Here is a 24,601-nt window from a genome sequence, read left to right on the forward strand (position 1 = left end):
CCAATGAGAAACCCACGTAGGGGAAAAAAAAAAAAAAGGAAAGCGAAGACCTACGCAGAGGTCTTCAAGCTTGGCCGCTTTTAAGACTTGTGGACTTCAACTCCCAGAATTCTACAGCCAGCTATGCTATGCTATACTGTGTATACTATACAGCCAGTTATGCTGGCTGGAGAATTCTGGGAGTTGAAGTCCACAAGTTTTAAAGCGGCCCAAGCTTGAGGACCTCTGAGCTAAGGAAACCGAACCGTAGACGTACGTACGTACGTTGGGTTCCATTCTTCAGGATTGTGACGTCATCCTTTAGAATTTTTTTTTTTTAAAAGCGAGGAATTATGAAGAGATCACCCCCCCCCCTGTGTATATAAATCAGTTCCGTTGCAAGAAGTGGTGTTTGCTCAACCATTCATTTGGATTTTATTACTATTGCCAACATCCATCCCAGTTTCTGGGATAACTAAGGCACTAACTAAGGATAACCGCCTATTAAGAAAGGACATATAAACAGAAACCATCGTCATAATTCTGTAAAAAATAATAATAAACGCATAAAGAGAGAGAAGAAGATCCTTCCTACAGGAGATTGATTTGAATGGTGGAGAGGAGCCGTTGTTTTCTTCCTCTATCTCTCTCTTCCAAGGATCTCGCCCCCACCCCACAACCCGAGGAGTTGCTGCTAGTAATGAGGATCCGTTCAAAAACATTGAAAAGGCCATGAGGCTGCAGGGAAGCCGGGCAGGAGAAGGAGGAACAAGCGCTGCAACGTTTTGGCAACGGGAGAGAAAAGATTAAGAAGCAAGGCTCACGAAGAAGAAAGACACCCCCCCCCTTTTTGGGGGGGATGGGAGAAGGGAGGAAGGGATGAGAAAGCCAGGCCAAATTGCAAAAAATAATAATAATAATAGCTCCCCGATTCACTGGCGTCGCCTCCTCCCGTGTCAAATCCGGGCAGCGACAGAAGGAAACGCTGCCTCTTCCTATCTGAGAAGGACGCTGCCGAAGTAAAAAAAAAAAAAAAAAAAAGGAAAACGAAATAAAAGGCGGCGGTGGAACCTTTTGCGGGTGAACCGCGGAACTCTTTCAAAAAAAAATGAGGAAAAAAAAGAAAAAGGGCGCAGGAGGAGCCTACGGGGACCTTCGGGGCAAGTCGCCGGGCAAGGCGAGTCACGTGACAAAGCCGGCCCCGCCCCCGGGCTCCGAAGGGTGTCACGTGACCCCAGGTCGAGAGAATCCACGTGGGCGCCTTCCGGGTGAGTCCCGGCTCTGGAGTGGGAAGGAAGGGAAGGTGGGGGCGCTCGGCTGACGTGGGGCTCGGCGTTACGGCGCTGCTCCGTTTCCTCGGGAGGAAAGTGGGAAGGGGAAGAGAACCAGGCGTGGGAGTCTCGCTTCAGCGGGGAGGAATAAATCGGATTATTTATTTTTAAAAAAATATATTTTTATTTATTGATTGATTTTGCTTTAATTTATATGCCGCCCTTCTCCGGAGACTCAGGGCGGCTTACAATGCGTTAAACCATAGCCTTCATACTTTTGTATATTTATACAAAGTCAGTTTATTGCCCCCACAATCTGGGTCCTCATTTTACCTACCTTAGAAAGGATGGAAGGCTGAGTCAACCTTGAGCCTGGTGGGATTTGAACTTGCAGTAATTGCAAGCAGCAGATGTTAATAACAGTGCATTAGTCCACTGTGCTACCAAGGCTCTTTTGTCAAACATACATGATTACAGTTATAAGTATAAACATGATTATGAATACAGGAAATGGATACGAATAAAATGGGGACAGTAGGACAGGGACGGTAGGCATGTTATGCATGCCCCTTACAGACCTGTTAGGAATGGGGTGAGGTCATAAGTAGATAGTCTAAGACCAGTGTTTCTCAATCTCGGAGTTTAAAACCTGTGGACTTCAACTTCCAGAATTCCCCAGCCAGCTCTGGCTGGGGAATTTTGGGAGTTGAAGTCCACAGGTCTTAAACTCTCTGAGATTGAGAAACACTGGTCTAAGGCAGAGGTCTTCAAACTTGGCAGGTTTAAGACTTGTGGACTTCAACTCCCAGAATTCTCCAGCCAGTTTAGTTTAAAGACTTAGCTTAAGTCTTAGTTTAAATCTCTTGGAGTCTTAGCTTAAGACTCCACAAGTTTTCAATTTCAATTTAATTCAATTTATATGCCACCCCTATCCGAAGACTCAGGGCGGCTCACAATACATTTAAAATCCTAATAAAAAACATTTAAAAATTAAAAACAGTAAAACTTTAAAGTCTTCAAGCTGCCAAGTTTGAAGACCTCTGGTCTAAGGTTAAAGTTTTGGGGGTTTGGAGATGAAACCACAGAGTCAGGTAGTGCATTCCAGGCATTGACCACTCTTGTTTGCTGAAGTATTTTCTGCAGTCGAATTTGGAGAGGTTTACCTTGAGTTTGTATCTTATTGTGTGCTTGTGTATTGTTGTGGTTGAAGCTGAAGTAGTCATTGACTTGTAGGACGTTGTGGCAGTTCATTTTATGTTCTACGCTTAGGTCAGACCGAAGGCGGCGTAGTTCTAAATTGTCTTAAGCCCAAAATTTCAAGCCTGGTGGCATAAGGGATTCTGTTGCGAGAAGAGGAGTGGAGGACTCTTCTATAATTAGTTCTACAAATAGTTCTCATGAAGATGATGTTCGCAGGGAAATGTAAAAGAAAATTTGGAAATGGGATGAAGATATCGGATCATTCTCAGCCATTGAAGCCCACGGGCTGGGGGTGGGGGGGACTTGAGCCTCTTTCTCTCTCTCGTTCTTGGCCCAGCCTGCCTCCCGGGATGGTTGGGAATAAAACAAATGGAGAAGACTGCTGCAGTTGTCTCACTTTTCAACTGTTGGGGAAAGGCAGTAGAAAACTCAATTAAAAAGGATCCCCCCCCCCGCCTTTCTGCTTTGAATTTAAAATATCTACCTGAAGTTTCCTTCAATTGCTGTCTTGTTTAAGAAATAATGAAGGAATCTTGCCTGCCTGGAGGGAAGGGAATATGCTGGAATGGGGGTTCAGTTTTTCTCCTGATCCATGGCTTCCTTTATTCTCCCGCCCCCTAGTAAAGTGACAGGCTGTTCCACAGGCAGGAGGAGGAAGGGTCTAGTGAGGCTCATGAGAGGAGGAGCCTTCCTTCCTTCCTTCCTTCCTTCCTTCCTTCCTTCCTTCCTTCCTTCCTTCCTTCCTTCCTTTTTACCTCATCTTTAGTACTTTATAAGTCACTCAAGGCAGCAAACATACCCACCAATATTCCTTCTTTCTCTTTTCCCCCCACAACCACCACCCTGTGAGATGGGTTGGATTGAGAAAGAGTGACGTCCTCAAAGTCAGACAGCAAGTTTCACAACTAAGCGTAAACTATAAACTGTGTCTCCCAGCTCCTAAATCTAATACCTTAATCCAGGTTATTCGAAGGCTGGATCAACATTGTAGTTTCCCGCAGGTCAGCGGAGGGGGAGATGGGACGGATGCCTCCTGCTGCACTCTGCCAACCGAAAACTGGCCGTGTGGAGGCCCTGCGAGGCTGATAGAGGTACTGCGGACTGGTCCTTTCATATTTCCAGGCTGGCACCGCAGGCCAGATTTAAGCACCCTGCTGGCCAGATGCTGCCTGCGGGCCTTGAGTTTGACACCCCTGCCCTATAACCATTCTAGACAAATGGCTGCCCAGCCTCTTAAAAAACCTCCAGTGATGGAGCTCTGAAGGCAACCTGTTCCATTCGTTAATTGTTCTCACTGTCAGGAAATTTCCCTTTAGTTTTAGGCTGCTTGTCTCCTTGATTAGTTTCCATCCATTGCTTTTTGTCCTGCCTTCTGGTACTTTGGAAAATAGGTTGACCCCTCTTCTTTGAGGAAGCCCCTCAAATATTAGAACAGTGCTATCATGTCACCCCTGTCCTCCTTTTTACTAGAATAGACATCCAATTCCTGCAACCGTTCATGTGTTTTAGCCTCCAGCCCCCTAATAACGGTATCTTTGTTTTTCTTCTCTGCACTCTTAAGTATAGAGAGAAGCTCTGCTTTCCCCCCGCTGGTCATCACTTCCTTGCCATGTTCTCCCATTAGCGCACCAATAGTTTCCTTGACTTTTTTCTTAGTTTTTACATCTTGGAAAAAAAAAAAACTTTTTAAAATTATTTTTGACTTCAACTTTATAGATTTGGGCTATATGCTGGTATTCTGCCTTAGATATGTGTCCCTCTTTCCACTTTTTATACTTACCCTTTAGTCTTCCAGTTTATCAGAGACTTCCTTATGTAGCCATGCTGGTTTCTTCTTGGGTTTCTTATTTTTCTTTTTCAGTGGTATTGTGGCGGACTGAACTTTAATCACATTTTTTTCAGAGTTTCTCAAGCTTACTGAGTTTTCCCCTTTAAGATCTTCATTCATGAAATCCTTCCCAAGATCTATCTAAGTTTGTTGAAATCAGCTTTTTTAATGACTAAGATGCTGCTTTGATTTTGTTCTATGGTTTGTGTTTGTATTACATTGAATTCTAATATGATATGGTCACTCTCCTCCAAAGTTTCTTGCTACTTCAACCCCTTCTCCCTAAGTCTCTCTGGTATAAAATACATACTGAAAAATGGATCAATGGCAAACTAGAATGTTCTGATTTTAAGGTTTCTAAAGCTGAGAAATTTCAGTGTGGTTACAAGATTTGACCTCTGACTGCTTCTGCACTTGGTAAACCTTGGAGAAGGGGGAGGTCCAAAACAGTGCCTATTTTTTTAATATCAAAAGGGGAATACTTTTATCTCAAAACATGTTTTCTGAAAGAACAAGGTGGTGGTATGATGTTTAAATGCCTTGTGCTTTTTTCAGTCCCTTTTTGCAGATGTAATTGATGAGTACTAGCAATGGGAGAGCAAGGTAGTTTGAAGGCCTAGATTTAAGAACAGAATTGTTGAAGAATAGAATAGCAACCTAGAATTGTTCTAGGCCCTAGAACAGGGGTCGGCAACCTTAAACACTCAAAAGAGCCATTTGGACCCATTTCCCAAAGAAAAGAAAACACCAGGAGCCACAAAACCCTTCCTGTGCCTGACTATTTCCTGAGCGGCCACAAAACTAACATATGTAGTTGAATGAAATGTTCTATTTTCTTCTGAAACTTTTCTTTTCTTGGATTTATCCACGGTTGGCCTACCGGGAGTTGAAAAGCTCAATAAATCATGTGCCGGTGGGTGTCGCACATTGGCGGTTGTGACACATATTTTGAGCAACAGAGAGCTGCAGCAGAGGGATGAAAGAGCCACACACAGCTCCAGAGCCACAGGTTGCTGACCCCTGCTCTAGAACAATTCTAGATTGCTGTTCTGTCCTTCAGCAGAGGAGAGGAATAGTGTAATTGGAAAGAGCAGCCAGGAAGCTGCTACAGTTAAACCTAGCTTCATTAATCTTCAGGAAATAAGTCAAAGCATTTAGTGACAGGTAAAATGTTAGTGCTTATCCAGGTCTGATCTTCGTTTTGCTATATGCTCAATGACTGCCTTATACGTCAGACGTTTTTTCTCATTCTGATTTTTTTCTTCCCAAACTAATAATGTAGATGGGAATTTTGGATACAGAATGGCTGAGAAGAAACCTTCCCAAGGGCAACCATGGCTGCTACTACTGATAGTTGCTGTTGCCTTCGTTCACTTAGTTGTGTGCCCATTTACAAAAGTAGAGGAGAGCTTTAATCTTCAAGCTATACATGACATTTTGTATGAGAAGCTGGAATTAGATAAGGTAAATCTTGTTACTTTCTGATTGTTCTCTTTTAAATTTAGTTTGCTACAGAGTTATTTTCAAAGCCAGTCGCATCTTAGCATTTGTAATTATACTAATACTCTGTTGTGCCCAACATTATTATTGCCTGTCATATATTTTTACATGAATATAGAAGAGTAGAAACAATAGCTAATCATTTAGCTGGATTAAAAGAAATTTTTGCCATCGTGGATTATCTGATTGAGGAATTATCCAGGATTAAGTGTTTAATTCTAGTACTTTGTTCACCAACTGTATTAAAAAAAACTGCTGGATAATCTGCAGGCCATGTGAGCCTCCACTTACCCATATATGCAGTCCTCAGAGCTCCCCATGCTTTTTGATTTTTGGAGGCATTGTTATCTCCTCATTTATTTTCAGTTAAATCCCCAGGAATTATTCCACTGGTGTCTTCCATATCAATTTTGGAGCAAACATTGATGACTAATTTGAATTACCTTTGCTCTTTCTTAACTAAAGAAGTATAATAAAATTATAGAATTTCTTTTTGCAGTTATTTCTATATATCTGTGTTATGATTTTTTTATTGCAGTATGATCATCATGAATTTCCTGGAGTTGTCCCGAGAACATTCATTGGTCCAATTTTTATTGCTCTTCTTTCCAGTCCAGCCATCTATATATTGTCCCTTTTACAAATGTCAAAATTCTACTCCCAGCTGATAGGTATGAGATAAAGCCACATTTCTTTAAGTTTTTTTTATTGCATTGTAAATCATTGTAATTTCTAATACTGTTATATATAGCCAAAGTCACATAGACTGTGAACATTACCTGTTATTTCTATTACAGATAATAAACCTGATTTTTCATTGTTATTCATGTTATTTTGCCATCAGTCCGAGGAACCCTAGGCTTGACAGTGATTTATGCTCTATGGCGGCTACACAAAGAAGTGAGAAAACAGTTTGGTTATACTGTATCCCTGATTTTCTGCCTAATAACAGCTACTCAATTCCACCTGATGTTTTACTGCACTCGTACCCTCCCCAACGTATTTGCGCTGCCTATTGGTAAGTACTGAGCGTGCTTTTCAAAACCTTCCTTGATGGGTAAATAATGCTAAAGCACTGTTCACAATGACATGTAGCAACAAGGATTGTGATTGGCTTGAGATGTTGTCTTGCCCACCGCTGAGAAGGCCAGCAGACACAAATGCCCTCGATGTCTGAGGTGCATAAATCAAGAATGGGAGTCGCTAAACCCACCAAGCTATAGGATGGGAGCAGTGGTGAAATGTAAAATTTGTTACTACCGGTTCTTTGGGCGTGGCTTGGTGGGGGGGAGGGTGTAATGTGACTGGGTGGGCGTGGCCAACTTTTTTTTTTTTACTTTTAAAAGCATTTTTTTTACAACCTCTTCGGCCAAAGGTTGTAGAAAAAATGTTTTTAAAAGGCTCTGACGATCAGGCAACTCATCTGGGATTGTCAGAGCCTTTTAAAAGCATTTTTTCTACAACCTCTTTGGCTTTTAAAAGGCTCTGACGACCCCAGCTGAGCCACACGATCATCGGAGGCCTTTTTATTATTATTTTTAAAAGCATTTGTAGAAAAAATGCTTTTAAAAGAAAAAAAAAGCCTCCAATGATTGCGCGGCTCAGCTGGGCATGGGGGGGGCAGGGATTTCTGCTACCGGTTCTCCGAACCACCCACCGCCATCGCTACCGGATCAGGCGATCCGGTCCGAACCGGGAGCATTTCACCCCTGGATGGGAGACCACATATTTTTGAACTCCCTTCCCACTACAATTATTGAAAATCAGAAACATAAAATACCAGGAAAAAAGAGAACCTAAAATAGGCTTAATATTATTTAGTAACCATCTCCACTCCCAAACACAAAAGGTAAAATAAATCAGGAAGTTCTGGCCCAACTGAATTGAGATCCTTACTCCAACCTGTAGCACTCTCTCTCTTTAGAATGGTATGTGTATCCCCCACCTCCAATCATTTTCTTCCAATGGTGCAATTTATAATCCTACAATATGCTTTAAGTGGAATGAACTTAAAAAATTTACTGGAAGTTTGATTTTGATTATGTAGCAGGCTTGTTACTATATTTTTCAGACTATAAAATGCATCGGAGTATAAGACGCACATTAGTTTTTGGGGAGGAAAATAAGGGAAAAAAAATTCTGCCTACCAGCATCCATCTGGCTTGCATCCTTAGCAAACAACCTGGAACAGGTATATTAGCCTGATTCAGCATGAACAGCTGATTGGTGGGTGGACCAGCCTCCCGGAATACCCCCAATCAGCTGTTCCCAGAGATGAATTTTAGCAACAGGTTCACTGGTTGTGAACGCATGCATTTGAGAGGCTGCGTTTTAGCCCTCTGAAAGCTCAGTTTGAGAGGCTGCGTTTTTAGCCCCTGAAAGCTCTGAGAGGCTGCATTTTAGGTCTCCACATGCCCCATTTTTGGCATCACATTTTCAGGTGGCGATTGGCGGCGATGTGCTTTGGCAATCACTGCAGCCCTGAATGGGGCTTTTGGAGGCTGAAAACGCAAGCCAAGGAGGGGGCAATGGTCTGTGGCAATGACTGCAGCCTGGAACAGATATAAAACGCGATGCGCGGAGGCTGGTGGGTGGGGCCGGCAGGTGGGTGGGACTACATTTGGTGTATAAGACACATCCAAATTTTCACCCTCTTTTAGGAGAGGAAAAGTGTGACTTATACTCCGAAAAATACAGTAACTGTTTTGCTATATTTAGATCCTGACAATGACCAAGAAGCTAAGTTACTAATACCCAATTTGTCTGTTCATTTGTTAATCAGTTTTACTAGCAGTTACATCTTGGATGCAACAAAAGCACCGCTCGTTTATTTGGTTCTCGGCTTTGGCGATCATTGTCTTCAGAGCAGAGCTTTGCATATTCCTGGGTCTTATGCTACTGATCACTCTATTGAATAAAAAACTCTCCGTTATGAAAATGCTTTTCTATGCTGCTCCTGCAGGGGCTTTTTGGCTAGGTGAGTGTGGTTTTGAATTAGTGGGATTTCCTTCAAAAGTGGCTCTTCTAAAACTACATTGCAAAACTTTTAATGACATTACTTCATTAAGTGTTGTACCTTATGATTCTTGACGAATGTATCTTTTCTTTTATGTACATTGAGAGCATATACACCAAAGACAAATTCCTTGTGTGCCCAATCACACTTGGCCAATAAAGAATTCACTTCACTTCACTTCACTTCTACTCTACTCTACTCTACTCTACTCTACTCTACTCTACTCCACTCCACTCCACTCCACTCCACTCCACTCCACTCCACTCCACTCCACTCCACTCCACTCCACTCCACTCCACTCCACTCCACTCTACTCTACTTCTCATTTTAAAAGATGGAAAAATTCTGCACTTGGTTTAGTGTGCAGTTATATAGTCCTTTGTGGGACTCTGCTCTTTGTTCATCAATTGTGCAAGTAGATCATCTTAGTCTGTGGATTTAGTTATCTTATAAGAAGGTTTAACAGTAACACAGTTGGAAGGGACCTTGGAGGTCATCTAGTCCAACCCCCTGCTCACACAGGAGACCTGTACTAGGGATTCGAACCGCCAAATTGCCAATCTTTCTGATTGACGAGCTCAGTGTCTTAGCCACTGAGCCACATAGTCAGGTCCTACAGTAAATGGCAATGTATTTAATACAAAAGAGAACCAGCCAGTTCTGTTGCACATAGAGGCTCCCTTGCTAATTCGAAGTGGAGCCCTGGGTGTCTCCCAAAGTCCTATCTGAATGGCAGATCTTGCCTCCATGTTTTTAATCCTATGAAATCAAACCAATGTATTTAACCTCAGGCAGAAGGGGCAATAATTACAGCCCTTTTCAAGTCACAGCCTTGTGATTCTGCAGGCTGTGCAGTCAAATCAATATTTCAGGTAATGGGCTGATTTTCATCCAGTTCTGGAATGACAGTCGTAATTATTGGTTCAAGGCATGTTGAACTGACTAAGTGATTTTTGCATAGCTCCTCACTTTTGGCTCTTTTCTCCTTTTAGGACTCACAGTGGCTGTGGATTCTGTGTTTTGGAGGCAGCTCTTGTGGCCTGAGGGAAAAGTACTTTGGTATAACATTGTCTTAAATAAAAGCTCCAACTGGGGAGTATCCTTTTAAACATGGAGGAGATAGAATTCTGTAGCACAATTTAAATGAGTTCAATATTCACAATGTGAGAAGGAATAACTGGAAATAGCTAGATGAGGTAAAAAGTCTTGTCATGAAAATTCTTTATTTTGCATCCTTTCCAAGCCACATCACTTTCTTGTCATAGCAAGAATTGAAATTTGTATGGAACTAAATCTTAAATGTCCTCAGCCATTTTTATTTCTTACACCTGATTCCACATTTCTCATCTTATTCTCCTGATATCTGTGGATACCTTTGGTGGTAGAAAATTGTTGTCATGCAAGGTTCCAGCTCCTATAGAAGGGTGTGAGTATTGGAATGGAGAGAATAGTGATGGGCTCAGTGGCTCAGGCCAGTTAATACTGGTTTTTTTTTTGTTTTTCAGCCCAAATTTGTCACTTTCAAAGTGACATGGAAATGATCACTTATAAAAAGGACATGATCATAATTGGTGCTACAAAGTTCACTTCACTTAATAGGAAGATTCATATCAGCCTTAAAACAGACTTTCTCTCTTACTGAATCTGGAACTTTAAATCCTCAGAAGTTGCACACAAGTGACTGAATTTCAAATGGCTGCTTTCAGTGTTGCAAGCTCGGAACAGTAGTTCAAAAGTTTGAACATCCCAGTGTAGCTCATTCTGTGGCTTGATATTGTTTTAATTCTCCAAGCTAGGAAGATTCAGAAAGCACATTGGCTAATACAACAGGAGGCACAGATCCATCTTTGCTGTCATGTGCAATAAGGTGAGGTAAGGGACAGGGTGGCAGTGGGGATGAGTTAAGAAAACATACAGTGGTGCTTAAAAGTTTGTGACTTGTTTAATTGCTTTCTCTCTATCCACTTTTAGGAATTGTGTAGAGGTTAGATCATGTTTTATGTCGTACTTATATAGAAATAATGACAATTCAAAATGGTTCACAAGCTTAAAGCATCATTGTGTACTGTTGTTTGCATAATAGGTATACCTTTTTTTACCTTTTCCTAATTGAAAATTAGAGTTCACAGGTTCCAATAAAATCCCCATTATTTTTGCATGTCTTTTGTTTTTGTTTTTTTAGGCTGGTTATCAAACAAAAGTGTGCATTATTCAATGCATGTACCTTGTGTTGTGCTGTTTTTTTTTTTTTGACAAATTTCCAAATGGAAAGGGATACAGTACATAACTGATAGCATAATTATAATCTTTTGGATTGCCAAGTCCAAAAGCTATGTTGTCTTGTTCTTCAACCAGCTTTGCAAGCAGATAGCAAAAAGTGTGCATTATGAAAAAGGCTTCAATTTAACAGACGAAACGGTGTTTTTGTTGTTATATTTATAGATTTTGTTAAAGTGAGTGCATTGCCGCTTTTTTTTTTGCTGGTCTCAATTCTATGCTTGTTGATAGGGGCAGAGTCCACAAAGGGCAAAAACGGCCTCCCCTGTGCAACAGAGGTCCTCCGGAGGGTCCGTTTTTCACCCTCCCAGAGCCTCTGCACGCGCCCTGCATTTGGGAGGGGTGGGGCGGGGTGGGCGGGGTCAGCCAGTCCTTGGAACAACCGGTTTGGTGAACCAGATTAAAATTAATATCCGGTTTGCCCCAACTGATGCAAACTGGCTGAATCCCACCCCTGGGTATCATATTGATTGGGGAGGTCATATGGGTGAGCAACATAGTTTGGGAAGGGCATGACTGGGAGTGTAAGAAATGTCACTGCGTTTTTGTATTTACCAGATGAGCTCTTATTTTTGAACTCTAAGACTTACCGTAGCTTGCCAAGTTCTTATCAGTAAGCTAACTGCACATGTCTACATTCTTTCACTTTCTTCTATCTTTCTTTGTTCTCCGTCCAGGAGAGGTGGCCGGGAAAGCTTTGCCAAGATGTAACTAATTAGATTAGTAAGATGTTTTATTTTCTTTATAACAAGTAAATGAGTTTTTCTTAGAAAATATATCTTCGGGTTTATTTTCTTAAAGTATGCTTCAAGGGAAAAGCCTCGATCCACTTCTCTAAATCAAGGAGCAATTACCCAAAAGCAGAATGGGATTAATTGCCACCCTGACAAGAAAGGTGCTGTGTGAATCAGGGAGTTGTTGGGAGGTGGCACAGGTAGGGAGAACGCACATGAAGGACATGGTCCAGAAAAAGTGTGTGAAGGCTCCTTTCTCCTTGTTCCTTCATTTCTCCCTTCCTTTCCCTTTGCAGCAGGTGACTGCTGCTGGGTTGGAGAAGGTGTGAGGTGTTGTGGGACTGGCTGGAAAACTTCCACAGAATGTTGAAAATGAAGATCATGTAATCGCAGCAGAAGCCTAGCAGTGTAGCAGCAGCAGCTAGTAGCACTGAGTAACCATTCCCTTTGAAGTCATGGGTCCCAAATTTTGAATGTATTCTTAAGTTAGCCCATTTGAGGTACCTCAGTTCAAAGATTGTTAACCTACGATGCATTGTATCTCAAACAATGGAATTCTGCTAAATCTGTGATTCTCTTCACACAATGTATTGTGTGGTTTTGTTGGTTACATAAAAGTCTAGACTTAACTCACGAGTTCTTCAGTGACAAATTAGGGGCGTCTGAGGTGAGGTAATTGGGAATGGGGGATGTTTATGTGTGGGTGCATTAGCATACATGCTTTTTACTTTTTTCAAACAAGTAAATGAAAGAGCTGATTTTGTATCTCACTGTATATATTTTATAATGTTATGTATGATAAAGTAGCTTATTTATGCAGCAAAGAAACAAAAACATAAGAAAACATGGAAAAACAGGGTTTTTTTTTCTAGAAAGTTTCAAGTGGCTATATGATGTTCTAGACCAGTGTTTCTCAACCTTTGTACCTTGAAGATGGGTGGACTTCAACTCCCAGAATCCCCCAGCCAGCGCTGCTACATTTTAGAAATGTAGAAGATACCACACTGAGAAAATTATTAATTCAAATAGTCATTTTTAATTTAAAAAAATTCCTTAACTGTCTTTTTAAAGACCTCGCCATTTTTATGGTATTTTTACTCTGCCTTGCCTCGCGCTCTGGGTTGCAGTATTGTATTTCTACTACTAGGAGCAGTAGACCGAAGATGTTGGGTATTAATTCTACCCTCACTTGGTTTTATTTTCTTGTATTCCTTTCTCCCACACAAAGAGCTGCGGTTTATAATATACACATTTCCAGTTTTGAATATAGTGGCTGCCAAAGGCTGCTCTCGAATGTAAGTATACTTGTACATAATTATTTAATTTCTTTTTCAAGATCTTGACTTCATTATTCACCGCTTGCTAGTTTACCAATCATATTGTTCTCCAAATAACCTTGATAGGAATTCTGGGAGTCTTAATCATCTTGTGGGCCCCGGATTGGGAAAGGCTGACTTGGAATAAAAGATTCTTATTTTGTCATTCCCTCAGGGCACCAGTCACTTAATATTGGCCTTAAGACCTGATGAGAGTGAATAAGATGTAAAATGGATGAAGAGTGACATTTCCCACGACCTTTTGGATTAGAAAATATGCAAGCTGTTTAGTCCTATGAATTTTAAACCACAGCAAACTAACCTCTGCCTTTACAAAGGATGAAAAAAAAAATCCCCATAAAAACAAATCTTATTTTGTTAGTGCATATTATATATAGTAAATTCTGCCCCCCTGTTGCTCTTTAAAGTCCAGTAAAACAGCAGTCCGAAACCTTTCTGGCTCCATGGATTGGGAGGGGGGAAGGGATGGGGGTGGGGGGAGAGGATCGTTTTCCATGCACAACTTAATCCTGCGCATTCGCAAATGAAGCTTTGCATGCTCGCCTACCACTCGTGTTGCCTGGTTCTCAACAAGATCCACAGCCGAGGGGTTGGGAACCTCTGCACTAAAAGTTTGAACTTCTTCCAAGATTGCAAAGTTTTACTTTCATTTTTGTCTAATCAGGATTTATTATCAACCTGAATAAATTGACTAGAACAGTGTATAATATTCTAAATCAGGTTGATTTTGACCTGTGTTTTAGAGCTAGGGTTAATTGCAGTTTAGGGTTTGAGTATCATGCTGAAGCACACTTTAACTGAAGATGGACATGCAAATTTCAGAGCAGAATTGTTGTGCATGTAGGACGTAATCCCAGGGCTCTTGCCTCTGACAGTAAACAAGTTCAATACGATACAAAAATGACATTTACAGTTCATATCACCTAACGTTCAATGTGATCTTTCAACAGCCATGTATTGGAGTCAGAAATATTGTGCCCACTAAATACGCAATTTTTCTTTCTTACACAGTCTAAACAATTACAAGAAATCATGGTTATACAAATTAGGCACTCTGTTTGTTATAGCACACCTCTTTGCTAATGCTGCTTACTCAGGAGCATCGCTCTATGTGTCCCACTTCAATTACCCTGGAGGGGTTGCTATGCAAAAACTACACCAGCTGGTACCTCCAACAGCAGGTGAGTAAAACTGGGTTGATAAAAAAAAAAGTCACCTGGTGGCTTGGTACCTTTTCAAGCCCCTTCTGCAGATTGAATGAAACTAAACACGGGGCATTTTTTTTGTTGCTGCACTCTGTGAGGTTTCAAGAGATAAAAGTGGCAGCTTTAAAGCTTGTTCTTTTAAGCCTTACTCTGCCTTTTCCCATTTTGAGGGTGTGACCTGTGATAGGGTGTGAGGAAGACAACACAGCCCACAAAGCAAAATAAGTTGGAAGGCCCTATGATTTTTTTTTTTTAATTTGATTTATATGCTGCCTTTCTCCGGAGACTCAGGGCGCCTTACAGTGCATTAAGCAATAGCCTTCATACTTTTGTATATTTTATACAAAGTCAGCTTATTGCCCCCACAAACTGGGTCCTCAATTACACATTTGCGTACATTTTGAACCCCCTATGGAATTGGAGGAACCGTGCCATGAAGGCAATTCATGGCATGGTGGTGCAGTGGACTAAACTACTGTTAAAGTTCAATTCTCACCAGGCTCAAGGTTGACTCAGCCTTCCAACGGGAGCTCACCCCATTATGCGGCACTAGGGATTCGAACCGCTGAAACTGCTGACCTTTTGATCGACAAGCTCAGTGTCTTAGCCACTGAGCCACCACATCCCTCTATGATGTTGGTACATATTATCAAATTAGCTTCTTTAACAATGGTGACAGTACTGGGAATGGAGATTGTTAACTGTGATGTTAAGAAGAGTGTGTGCACTCATGCACTTTACTATGAATAATATGGCAATGTCATATATGTTCTTACATTAAGATAGGCATTGCCATATAATTTATATTATAGTGAGGACTCCTAAGCAGGCAATAGAGAGCTACCCCTATCCTTCTATTGTTTCTCTGCAAGTGGTACTTGGAGGCATTCTGCACCCACCCAACCCAGAGATGATGCTAAATAATTATCCCTTAATAGACTTGTCCTGCTTGGATTTATCCAATCTGCTTTTAAAGCCATCCAAGTAAGGGGTCATCATTGCTATGTCTTGGCATAACAAATGCCAAGAATTATTTCATTCTGTGCAAGAACTGTTTTCCTGTACCTGTTCTAAGTCTTGCAGCCACTTTCATTTGATGATCCCAGTCCAGAGTCTTCGACTTACAACAGTTCATTTAGTGACCATTCAAAGTTACAACTGCACTGAAAAAAAGTGACTTGTGACCATTTTTTCACACTTTGCACCATCCCCATGATCATGTGACTGAAGTTCAGATGCTTGGCCATTTTAGTTCATATCTATGACCATTGTTGTGTCCCAAGATCATGTGATCGTCTTTTGCGACCTCCTGACAAGCAAAGTCTATGGGGAAGCCAGATTCACTTAACCACCGGTGTTACTAACCTATCAACTGCAGTGATTCACAGAGGCAAGAAAGGTTGTAAAATGGGGTAAAACCGTAACAAACATCTCACTTAACAACAGAAATTTTGGGCTCAGTTGTGGTCATAAGTCGAGGTCGTATTTGATCTTTGTATTCTGACAGTTGGCAATCAAGTGATGGAAAGTTTGTCATTCTTAGCAGAGCCTTTGTGAAGCTATATAGGAAGGGGTTTGCAAGGGCTATGCAAGTAGCTGCCCTGAGTCTTCGGAGTCTTTGGAGAGGGGCGGCATATAAATTTAATTAATTAAATTAAATTAAGTATACAGTAACAGGCATGCAGTGAGCTCAGCAAAGAATCTTCTCAGACAATACATTGAGGGGTATTTTGAATACTCAGTATGGCTGTTTCAGAGCCTCTTTCCAGATATCCAAGCAGTGAAAGAATGAACAGGAGATAACTTCCACAGAAAGTGCTGTTTTCATTTTGTTGAGGCCCAAAGGCATTTCTGTCAGTAAATAAGTCACTAGATGTTGGTGCTTTGCTTTTTTTTTCCTCACGTGAGCTGTTCCTTTAATTCATATTTTTTTTTTTAATGGGCTAAATTCTAGGTTGAGCACCTTATTCATTAATTTTAAGTACGTATATATATTCCACACCTAGCATCTCCAGTACAATAGGCAGGTCAATGTTTTCTACTTCAGTTTTTGGAATTTAGGATTTTTTTTTCAAAGAATAAAATAAATACAAATCCGCAAGCTTGCCCATGAGTATAGACTGGAATCTCTCCTTACTTTCACATATATTGGTTTTGGGTTTTTTTAATTTGTTTTGTTTTGTTTTTCTGCAGATGTTTCTGTCCACATTGATGGGGCTGCGGCACAGACTGGTGTGTCTCGATTTTTAGAAGTCAATTTGGATTGGAAGTAAGTCTATTGTGTGTGTTTGTATGTATAAAGGAAGATTGTTTTTTTTGCAGTTTGTTATATATCAGAGGTGTCCAATCTTGGCAACTTTTAAGAATTTTTGACTTCAACTCCCAGAATTTCCCAGCCAGTCATAGGGGAATTCTGGGCATTGAAGTCCACAAGTCTTAAAAGTTACCAAGGTTGAACACCTCTGTTATATACAAATGAGATGATCATCATGATGATCTCTTGCTCTTAAATTTATTTTTGTCTATTCAGGGCTAATATTCTTCAAACTCTTAGTCTGAATGTTGCCTAGGAATTCATCAACACACAAGGAAAGGTCAGGTTGTCTATTCCTTGTCTCCTAATAGTTCTTCTCTTTGCAGTGAAGATGAGGTGCCAAGCATAAAATAGAAACTAACATACAGATAATCTAAAACTGATACCCTATTACAGTGATGGTGAACCTTTTTGGCACTGAGTGCCGAAAAGGGAGCACGCACAAACATCTGGGCCACAACCCGGAAGAGGAACTGTCCAGGACGCATGCGTGTGCCCAAAAATGAACATCCGGTTTCAGCTACTGAATTTCCTGTTTCAGCCAGCTATTCTTTCGGGTTTCTGATGCGCACGCACGATGATCAGCTGGCTGGCATGCATGCTCATGCAGGAAGATGGAAGACCAGCTCTCCCAGTTTCCGGCACTGCCACATGCAAAAAAGCCAGCTGATCGTCGCACACGAATGCACACCAGAAACCCAGAAGAAGAACAGGCTACGCTGTGTGTGCCAGGCGACATGGCTCTGTGTGCCACTTCGGGTACGTGTACCATAGGTTCACCATCACGGCCCTATTATATACATCAGAGTAAAAGAACCTGTGACCTTCTAAACATAACTACAACTCCCAGGTTATCCTGGTGAGCTTAACCAATAGTGGACGATGGTGGGCATTGATTTTCAGCAACCTCTTTGAAAGATCACAGATTGTGACCTTTTAAACTTAAACCGGCCAGTACGCTCCCATAGAGAGGGGCTCCTCCGGGTGCCGTCGGCCAAACAATGTCGGCTGTCGGCCCCTAGGGGGAGAGCCTTCTCTGTGGGGGCACCTACGATTTGGAACGAGCTCCCCCCGGAGATACGTAGGATCCCAGATCTGCGCACCTTCTGCCGCACGCTTAAGATTTTTCTATTTTATCAAGCTGGCCTGGCCTAAATCTTCCCCCTTTTTAAATGTGGAAATTTTAAATTTTTAAATTTTAAATTCGTCTTATTTATAGGGGTATGGGTAAGGCGTTTTAAATTGGGGAGCCATTTTAGATTTAATTCTGTTTTAAACGTATTTTAATTGTTTATATTGTATGTTTTTAATTTTGGCTGTTCACCGCCCTGAGTCCTTCGGGAGAGGGGGCGGTATAAAAATCTAATAAATAAATAAATAAAATAAATAAATAAATTGTCCACCTCTGATTTCCTAGCAAGGTTGGGTAAGGCTTCTTTTGAAATCTCATTAGCTTCTGTGAGGCAGGAGTGTGTAATGAGTGGCCTCCAAACTTAGTTTTTGTTCATCTCTGTAGCCCTCTATTACATCACTATTACTCTGACCATTTTGAGGTGGAAAACCACAACCATTGTACTGCAAACCTAGTACAGGGAAAAAGCTCCACTTTTTTCATCACTATCCACCTCTGCCATTCCAAAATATTAAATATAGCTACCAGACATCAACATTCTGCCTAGCCTGATGCATGGCCTGACAGCCTCTTGTCCTAGATAAGGACATTTGCTTTCTGTATTCCAGAGTGTTCATTAGACCAAAGGGTATTTATATTTAAACAGATCCCCTTTAATTTGAGAGGTGTGTCAGAAATTACTTTTGTGTGTCTTGGTTATTTAGTTTCAAATGAGGAGCTCCTGCTTTTATACAAGATATGTACCTAAGTTCAAGCTACCTCCTGGCAAACCACCAATTAAAAACAAGCTTTTTATGGTTTCTTTACATCTTGTTCATAACATCAAAGTAATTTTGCAGTTGTAAGCAGATGTCTAAAATTGTTTATTAGATTTTTGCAAACAACAAAGGTATATATTTTTCAATTACTATAAATCTGGGATACTTCTGTGTGCAAAGGTAGAAAAACTTGAAGTTAACCCTAGTTGTTGCCAAATCACATTAATAGAAATCTGGGTAAATAGGTTGCATATTCCAAAATCAGGGTGTACTACTCATTCAAAAATCTCAATCATCAATTAAATATATGCAAATCTACTGATTTGTTTTATAGCTTCTCTTTCTGTTTAGGCAAGCATTTGGGATACCTAAAATGGTTTAAAAATATTAAAACAAATACTAAACTAATTAAAAGATAAAACCCTGGCTAAAAAGATATGCCTTTATTGCCTTTCTGTATACTGAAATCGTGGTGATTAAATGCAGCTCCAGAGGGAGCTTGAAGGAAGTTCAGGAGAAGGCCTTTTCCTACATGCCAGTTAGATGAATCTCTGACAGCAAGGGCATTTTCCGAAGGGCTTTCCATATAGATCCCAATGACTGGTCATGCTTCTCAATGTTAATACCAACAATATTTGCCTTATAAGTAATAGGCCATGTTTTGGCATGGGTACTACATGACCTCCATAATTTGCACAGGTTTGCAGCCTTCTGGCGACATTTTCCATCCATTTTCTGGATGATTTTCCATGCTAATCTATTCAAGGTATTTCATAGAACTTAGGATGCCCAAATTTACTCATTTGGGAAGGTCATGAGCCTTACTTGTGCAAATTTTCTCAGTAGAGGTGTCACCTGCAGTTCCAGTTGGCAGCAAAGAGCAGGTTGGGCACTCTGGACTCCTTACTTGATCTCTAGGGGAAGTGTAGCCTCATCCCCAAAAAGTTGAATCTCAGCCATTCAGTTTTCATTTAACCAACCGCATCTTTGCCGTGCCTGGATTTAATTTCAGTTTGGATAATTTCAGTCTGTTAATGAACTTAGGTATCAGAGTTGGATGATAAAAAGCAGTAGAAACAATATCATCAACATATCCCTTGAACCCTACACACGTGATGGCGAACCTATAGCATGTGTGCCATAGGTGGCACACAGAGTCCTCTTTGTGGGCACAAGCGCTGTCTTCCCAGCTCAACCAGCTGATCGTCAGGTTTCCGATGCACGCATGCACCATCCAGCTGGTCGTTGGGTTTCCAGCACTCTGGGGTGCGTGCGCGGGCGTGCATGTGCGTGCACTCCTTCCAGCTTGGGCACTTTGTGCCTAAAAGGTTCACCATCACTGCCCTACACCAAAGCTCCAACTGACCTTCCCTAATTATTTTATATAGATATTTGAAGAGCATGACAGATCCCCATGAGACACTAGTTTCTTTCTGCACACGATTCAGCAGAAAGGACCAGAACCACTGCAAAGACAGTGGAGAACAATCCCATTATTGAAGAAATCTGGGAGAACCACTAGGCCAGTCTCTTGTAGTTTTTGTTGTGGGTCAAACACTAAGGTGTTCATAACAGTCTCAATTCAATTTCTTGGCTGAAAATTTGATTGAAATACATATATTTTGTAGGTCAAGAGAGGGTTTTATTGTTTGTTTGTTAAGAGAGTTTTGTTCCTTGCTGTTTCTTGGCAAGATTTTTTGGGAAATGGTGCCATGTCCTTCTTTCTAGGGCTGAGAGAGATTGGTCCCAGAATTTGTGCCTAAGATGTGACTAGAAGTCATTGTCTAGCTTGGTGCTTTAACCACTATGCCAGATTCGCTCTCTTTAAGAGACACTTAAGCCTCCTTTAACCAAAAGTCAGTACTTCCCATTCACAAGATACTGTTGATCACTTTTCTTAATCTCTATTCTGGTTTGTTTAATCAGCTAAAAGAGAGCAACACACAAATAAACAATTGTTAGTCCTTATCCATGCACATTCTCCTTGAAGTCAGTAACCAAAAAGAATACAAAATAAGACAAGTAATTGCTAAAGTTACATCCTCACAATCTGATTCAGTGACTGCTATCAAGACCACTCTATATCCTCAGTTAAGTAGTGATATAAATTGTCTAAAGTGAGCTATCAATTATTCTGGCCATCCATCCACATTGCCTGAATATTATGGTGAAGGAAATACCTCACAAAATAGAAAATCAGTTGTAGCCTATTCTGTGTAGACACAACCACAAGCAGAGAAGTAAGTAAGCAAGCTGCCTCAGAGGATCTCAAATGGCCTACACTCCATGCTTGATCTGAGATGATCTGAAGGAGAACCATTCTTTTATTTCATTTAAGACTTGATGATCAAAATAAATTCATTGGAACCATCTGATCTTTAATTCTCTTGCATAACAAAGCCTTAAGAAAATTACAGACATTTTATTGTCTTGCTTTGAAGATGGTCTGCAGTAGGCTTGACATAAAAGTTGATTCTGGCGAAGATTGATGCTCTTAGCATTATAAGCTTTGATTTGGGATGAAAGGATTTATTCAGGTCAGGAATGTTAGAATAATATTTAAGAGAATCTGTATTCTAATAACAGCTTAGTCAAAGGGAAGCACTGCCTGAAGCATTGGCCAGTTGTTTAGTTTCACCCAGCAGCTAGCATAAAGTTCTTGTTTCAATTAAAAGGTAAAGCTGACATTTCAACCTGGTTACTAATATGAAACTCTGGAGGAGGAGGAAATTTTTGTAGATGATGGAAAAGAGGCTCCTTGGACTATACTCTTAAGGCCACATTTGCACAACATGTTAAACCACTCCGGCTAGTTAATGTGAATGCATATACTACGTTCTTACCTTAATAATTACATCAGGTTAATCGGAATGCACCACTTCTCTGTTGTTAATTGTAATACAAAAACATTGGATAGTCACCATGTCTGATTAATAGTACTTAGAATGTTAAAACATGGCCATTTGTTGGTTTGTAGATGCTTTTGCACCACACCTTTATCTACTCTAATTTATGTGAATATATAGTTCCTTTAGTAGGAAGTGTGACTTTTGAAGATGGAATGTCGATCACTTCTGGTTGACGGGAAACCCTGGTTTATTAGTTGAGTGCAGATTTTAGTTAGTGTTAATGTTTGCCTAATCACAGGGAGTCATCCACCAAAGCTGAGCTGTGAATGGAACAGGGGAAATGAGATACAGCATGTGTTCACTAGTTTAATGTACTATACAAATTGTATGACATTTATATGCATGCTCCAGGGACTTGGAGATGCCATGTTATTTTCATTACATATGTTCTTCAGTGAGACTGGAAGTTGGCAGACAAGAATTTAGCAATCTGATAGCTCTTGAGCTCATAAATATTAAAAGGAAAAGATGGATGGGAGCAGAACAAATACCAAGCAAGACTGAAGGCATTAATTGGTATGATTAACTGGAGCCAGCCAGTCAGGCTCTCCTATTAGCTCCTTCAGTCTCTGTCCTCTTTCCACAAGAACTATTCTCTTCCATCCTTTTCACTGTTGAAGGATGCTGAGATTGTCAGTGCATGAAGACAGAGAGGTTGATTGGAATAATTTTCCTCCCACTCAAATTATCTTGCCAATGAAGCAGGAAGACATATAGACACTGAAGGCCCGTAACAGGAGCTTTGTTAGAATGAAAAAGACTAAGGATCTTGAAGTAGCAGAATGTAAGATTCATTCTGGAAATTTATAGAATTGATTGAAGAATCAGTTGGCTTGCAAAATTATTCTGGAAACAAATGGTAGTGGTGGCTAATAGTTATTTAAATGTTTAGACCCCACTCAAAACCCAAGTGCATGGGTTCATTCCATATTTCCTTTTTGCCAAATTCATCAGCTCTGGGCAGTTGATGCCAAACTCCAGTGATGTGCTTTCTAAATTGTGTATAATTCACAAATTGCTCACTTTTACTTTGTGTGTTCATAGAGAACTAAGTCCATTGGATTATATTGTTTACTTATAAAGTAAGCTATAAATTATGTTATAAACTATATTATATGAAGTATAATATATAAATACATAAAGTGTAATATATTTAGATTATATACTATATCATATAAAGTAAGATATAAATTATAAACTATATTATATAAAGAATAATATATAAATACATAAAGTGTAATATATTTAGATTATATACTATATCATATAAAGTAAGATATAAATTATATTCTAAAGCCAATGAAATTCTAGGTTGCATTAACATAGGGATAGAATCAAGGTCACATGAAGTATTAGTACCATTTTATAAAGCCTTAGTAAGACCATACTTAGAATAGTACATCCAGTTTTGGTCACCATATTATAAAAAAGATGTTGAGATACTCGGAAGAGTGCAGAAAAAAGCAACAAGGATGGTTAGGAGGCTAAAACATATGAAGAACAGTTACAGAAATTGGATATGTCTAGTCTAGTGAAAAGAAGGACTAGGGGTAACATGAGACTTTTATTTTTATTCTGTGGGGAAGTAGCTGGAGAAAGTTTGCTGGTTGTTTCATTTGTCTGAAAATCATACCAGTACCATCAATTTTCACCAATTACATTCAGAATAGGCCCTAGGAAGTGGTTGGGGGCAGCTTGTAGCCCTAAAGCTGCAGGTAGCCATCCCTGATCTAAATAATTCACTAGACAAAAACTCCCAAAATCCTATTCAATAAGCTGTGTTGCCTCTAGGTGTTGGGAACTTGTTTCAAAGAATAGAGAACTTAGAAGGTAACACAAGAGACATACTTTAACTAGATTTCCTCTGGCCATCACTAGTCTTCCTCTGATTGCCATAGCTACAATTGGGGGTAGCTCTGTCTCATTCTACAGATCTATTTTACTTTTCCTATAGCATTCCATTACCTATATCAGGGGTGTCAAACTGGATTTCTTTGAGGGGCAGAACAGCATTGTAGTTCTCCCCATGGGCCAGCTGGGAGAAGGGGGGGGGAGACGAGAGAGATGCCTCCTGCAGCATCCTGCCAACCAATATGGAGGGCGGGTGGACCGTGCGTGCCCACCCAGCCCCTGTGCCTCAATTTCTGCCTCCATGGCCTCCTGCAGCACTCTGCTGGCCAAAAGCAGGCCACACCAAGGCCCTGCGAGGCCCCCCGTGTAGCCTGTTTTTGGCCAGCAGTGTTGCTGGAGCCAGGGAGGCCAAAAGTGGGCCAAGGGGAGGCCACCCCGCAGCCCGTTTTGCCCGGCAGAGGCACCGTGGGCTGGTCCTTTGATATTTGCAGGCTGGGCCCACGGGCCAGATTTAAGCAGCCCGCGGACCATATCCGGCCCGTGGGCCTTGAGTTTTACACCACTGACCTATGTATGGTATGTTGCTTTTTTGTGGCTAATAAATGATTCTGAACCACCAAATTCTTAAACCACCTATTTCTGTGCCCATTCTGTTCTGTATAACTTGTTTGCCATTTATTCCAACAGTGATGGAATTACTTTACGTACAGCTTTAATACTGTATGTATTGCCTTCCCTTCCTGTTTTCTGCAATGGTTGACGTGATCCTATATTAAAAAATTCAGGTTCTTTAAGTAATCTACCATCCAGTTACCAAATGCCCTTTTAAGAATCCTCCCTGCTCTATGTAATTATTTCCTGCTTCATGGTTGTTTCCTATATTGCTTTCATAACGATCCTTCCTCTTGCTTGGCTACAACCTAAGTCTCCTGAATGTGGAGTATGGCTCAAGTCTTTACTTACCTTACACTGTTCATTCTCTTACAGATATGACAAAAGGGAAGACCTCAAACCGGGCAACCCACTTATGTTCTCATATACACATGTACTTATGGAGATGAATTCAGCTCAACTGTCACATTACAAGACAACTCACAAAGTCCTTGCGCATATTCCTGGCACCAGTGGAATTGGATTGAATTTTACTGCACTGCCTCCTATTACTTTAAACTTGAAATCCAAACTAGTATTGTTGGAAAAGCACCCTGTTTCTTTTGGAAAATAAAATTTGAACAAGTTTGAAATAGTTTTTGCTAGAATTGTGTTGCACGTGAAAGATCAATACTATTT

At 40.7% G+C, this 24,601-nt stretch overlaps 1 protein-coding gene across 3 annotated transcripts; it reads left to right on the forward strand.

The window, feature by feature from the left end:
- The first annotated feature begins 176 nt into the window (after window positions 1–176).
- ALG12 (ALG12 alpha-1,6-mannosyltransferase) lies at window positions 177–24,555 on the forward strand. 3 transcript variants are annotated; one of them, XM_060687155.2, is made up of 11 exons: window positions 177–1,247; window positions 3,452–3,541; window positions 5,561–5,742; window positions 6,317–6,449; window positions 6,623–6,796; window positions 8,561–8,755; window positions 9,787–9,890; window positions 12,877–13,100; window positions 14,154–14,323; window positions 16,541–16,616; window positions 24,299–24,555. In XM_060687155.2, exons 1-11 carry the CDS (start codon window positions 1,088–1,090, stop codon window positions 24,534–24,536), a joined length of 1,746 nt encoding a protein of 581 aa, XP_060543138.2. In that variant the 5' UTR covers window positions 177–1,087; the 3' UTR covers window positions 24,537–24,555. The 3 variants fall into 3 exon arrangements, with proteins under 3 accessions (XP_060543138.2, XP_034276780.2, XP_034276797.2); XM_034420889.3 differs by lacking the exon at window positions 3,452–3,541; XM_034420906.2 differs by lacking the exon at window positions 3,452–3,541 and having other exon boundaries at window positions 1,234–1,282.
- Window positions 24,556–24,601: the final 46 nt, after the last annotated feature.

The sequence above is a fragment of the Pantherophis guttatus genome, chromosome 7 (genome assembly GCF_059756535.1).
Source record: "Pantherophis guttatus breed Tessera chromosome 7, ASM5975653v1, whole genome shotgun sequence".
NCBI classification, from domain to species: Eukaryota; Metazoa; Chordata; class Lepidosauria; order Squamata; family Colubridae; genus Pantherophis; species Pantherophis guttatus.